We start from the raw sequence: 2,500 nt of genomic DNA, 5'->3' as shown, positions 1-2,500 counted from the left end.
AAACTCTATGATATTTTACTGTTTTCTTTTCTGTTCGTGTCTAGTCGCTGGCCGAACTACATTTCTGTGCGGAGGAACATTGGTGAGCGAAGCAGCAGGCGAACAGGTCCGTGACGCAAAACACTTCGTGCTGGACTCGGAGCTAAAGCTAACGCGTTAGCATCATCGGCTAACAGAGACGCTAAACACCTCCATTTAACAGCCACATTAACACTAACACAGAGTGGACGTGTGTGCAGGCGGAGTTCAGTCATGGTGTAAAAGGTGAGGCTTTAACCTGCTGTTCTGGAGCGAGGATGCTAGCAGTTAGCAGTTAGCTGTAGTTAGCTGGTTAGTTAGTTGGGTAGAAGCAGGTGACATACTGTAAATACCATAATATCACTTACTGGTAAATACTATTTATTACACTGAAACCATGAAAAACACATTAATAAAATTTAATTAGCGATTAATATTAATGATATTTTTTTTTCTAACTTTTATTGTTTTGCTTGAATGTGTTCTTGGTGAGGTGCTGAGGGTTTACCAGTGGTTTACCTGAGCAGGTGTAGTCCCAGGTGTAGTCCCAGGTGTAGTCCCAGGTGTAGTCCCAGGTGTAGTCCCAGGTATAGTCCCAGGTATAGTCCCAGGTGTAGTCCCAGGTGGAGTCCCAGGTGGAGTCCCAGGTGTAGCCTCAGGTGTAGTCCCAGGTGTAGTCCCAGGTGTAGTACAGCTGTAGCCCCAGGTGTAGTACAGCTGTTGTGTTAAAGCCCAGTGTGTATCAGTGTGATGGAGGTGTTTACAGGTGGAGTAGAATACAGTAGTATGGAGTGTTCTGTAAATTCTGCACAATTCACACCATTCGTAAACACACTGAAGGATGTTACGTGGATGCCAGCTGTGTTTGTTGTTGTTGTTGTTGTTGTAGATGCCAGCTGTGTTTGTTGTTGTTGTTGTTGTAGATGCCAGCTGTGTTTGTTGTTGTTGTTGTAGATGCCAGCTGTGTTTGTTGTTGTTGAAATCTTGGGTGAATTTGCTTTAGTGTGTTGAACATTGAGGCAATTTGTGTGTTAGTAAAGATTCCTTTGTATGTAGTGAAAGGTTGGGATATGTTTGTCTATGGTGGGACACGGGCACACACACATACATACACACACACACACACACATACACACACACACACACACACACATATACACACACCCACATATACATACACACACATATACACAGACACACATATATATACACACACACACACACACATACACACACACACACACACACACACACATATACACACACACACATATACATACACACACATATACACAGACACACATATATATACACACACACACACACACATATATATACACACACACAGACATATACACACATATATACACATATACACACACACACACACACATAGAAGATAGATCTTATATCCTGCTCCCCAGATCCGTCCTGTTTAATCCCAGTGAATTGTGTGTGGAATTCTAAGACCCAGTCAGATATTCTCACTTCTTCCTTCCCACATCACAGCACTATGTCCTCTCCCGGGACGTCCTCACCCCCCCCCATGTCCTTGCCCCCCCTCTCCCCGTGACAATAAATAACAGATAGAACCCACTGTGTAGGGTGTGTTTATTCTCTCTTCTTGTGTGAGAATAAGGTTCTTTGTGTTAATTATCCTGGTCATTAATAACGGTGTGTTCCAGGTGTCTCTTTATGCACATCTAAGTCTTGCAGTGTGTTTCTGATTGTTTTCTCTCCTTGTTTTTAGAGGTTTGTGAATATTGCTCTGGATCTAGATCTCCTTCGTCTCCGTGTCTCCTCCACACCTTCACTATGTCAGGTAACCAGTAAAGATCATCTAATAAACTCCTGATTGGGTGATAAAAAGAGCTTCCACTTGCTGTATTTTAACAAAACAAAAAACCTAGAAACATCTAGTGTGAATTAGGACCTTAGTGAAAAAACTAATATCATGACACCTGAAGACATTTATAACGACACATGAGAGGTACCAAGAGATGCATAGATAGTATTTAAATAAATATATAAAGAAAATACATTTTAAAAATAATAAAAAAAAATAAAAATATAAGACGTGTACAATAATAAACAAATTAAGAAATGTGGGGTAAATGTGACCTGGAAAAATAATTGTATCATTCAGAGCTCATCACTGTTATAATGTTTAATAAAGATATTAGGGTAGCTGTGATGTCTCATGACTTCTTTTATGTAGTCAACCGATAGACTTAAAGTCCTGTGTGTGTGTGTGTGTGTGTGTGTGTGTGTGTGTGTGTGTGTGTGTGTGTACAGGTAGCTACACTCCGGCTCCTGGAGGTCCGTTCTCTGCTCTCACCCCCAGCATGTGGCCTCAGGACATCCTCGCCAAACACCACCAGGTCTTTCCCCAAGCTCTCTGTCATGTATTCATTATTTACTCATTATCTCACGTCCTCCTCCTTCTTCTTGTTGTTGTTATTATTATTATTATTATACTATA

At 41.1% G+C, this 2,500-nt stretch overlaps 1 protein-coding gene across 3 annotated transcripts in view; it reads left to right on the top strand.

The window, feature by feature from the left end:
* The window catches only part of sgsm3 (small G protein signaling modulator 3), a 234,304-nt gene that overhangs the window by 135 nt on the left and 231,669 nt on the right, over positions 1-2,500 (top strand). For 2 of the 3 annotated variants that reach the window (XM_060891933.1, XM_060891934.1), the window contains exons 1-3: positions 1-264; positions 1,769-1,840; positions 2,314-2,399. The exon at positions 1-264 is cut by the window's left edge. In XM_060891933.1, coding sequence (XP_060747916.1) covers positions 1,834-1,840; positions 2,314-2,399 — 93 coding nt within the window. In that variant the 5' untranslated portion in view covers positions 1-264; positions 1,769-1,833. The remainder of the gene's footprint in view (positions 265-1,768; positions 1,841-2,313; positions 2,400-2,500) is intronic. The other variant, XM_060891932.1, reaches the window with a different exon arrangement.

This window comes from Tachysurus vachellii, chromosome 18, assembly GCF_030014155.1.
Source record: "Tachysurus vachellii isolate PV-2020 chromosome 18, HZAU_Pvac_v1, whole genome shotgun sequence".
NCBI classification, from domain to species: domain Eukaryota; kingdom Metazoa; phylum Chordata; class Actinopteri; order Siluriformes; family Bagridae; genus Tachysurus; species Tachysurus vachellii.
The sequence above is the reverse complement of the archived record's forward strand: the minus strand, read 5'-3'. Positions and strand labels throughout refer to the sequence as shown.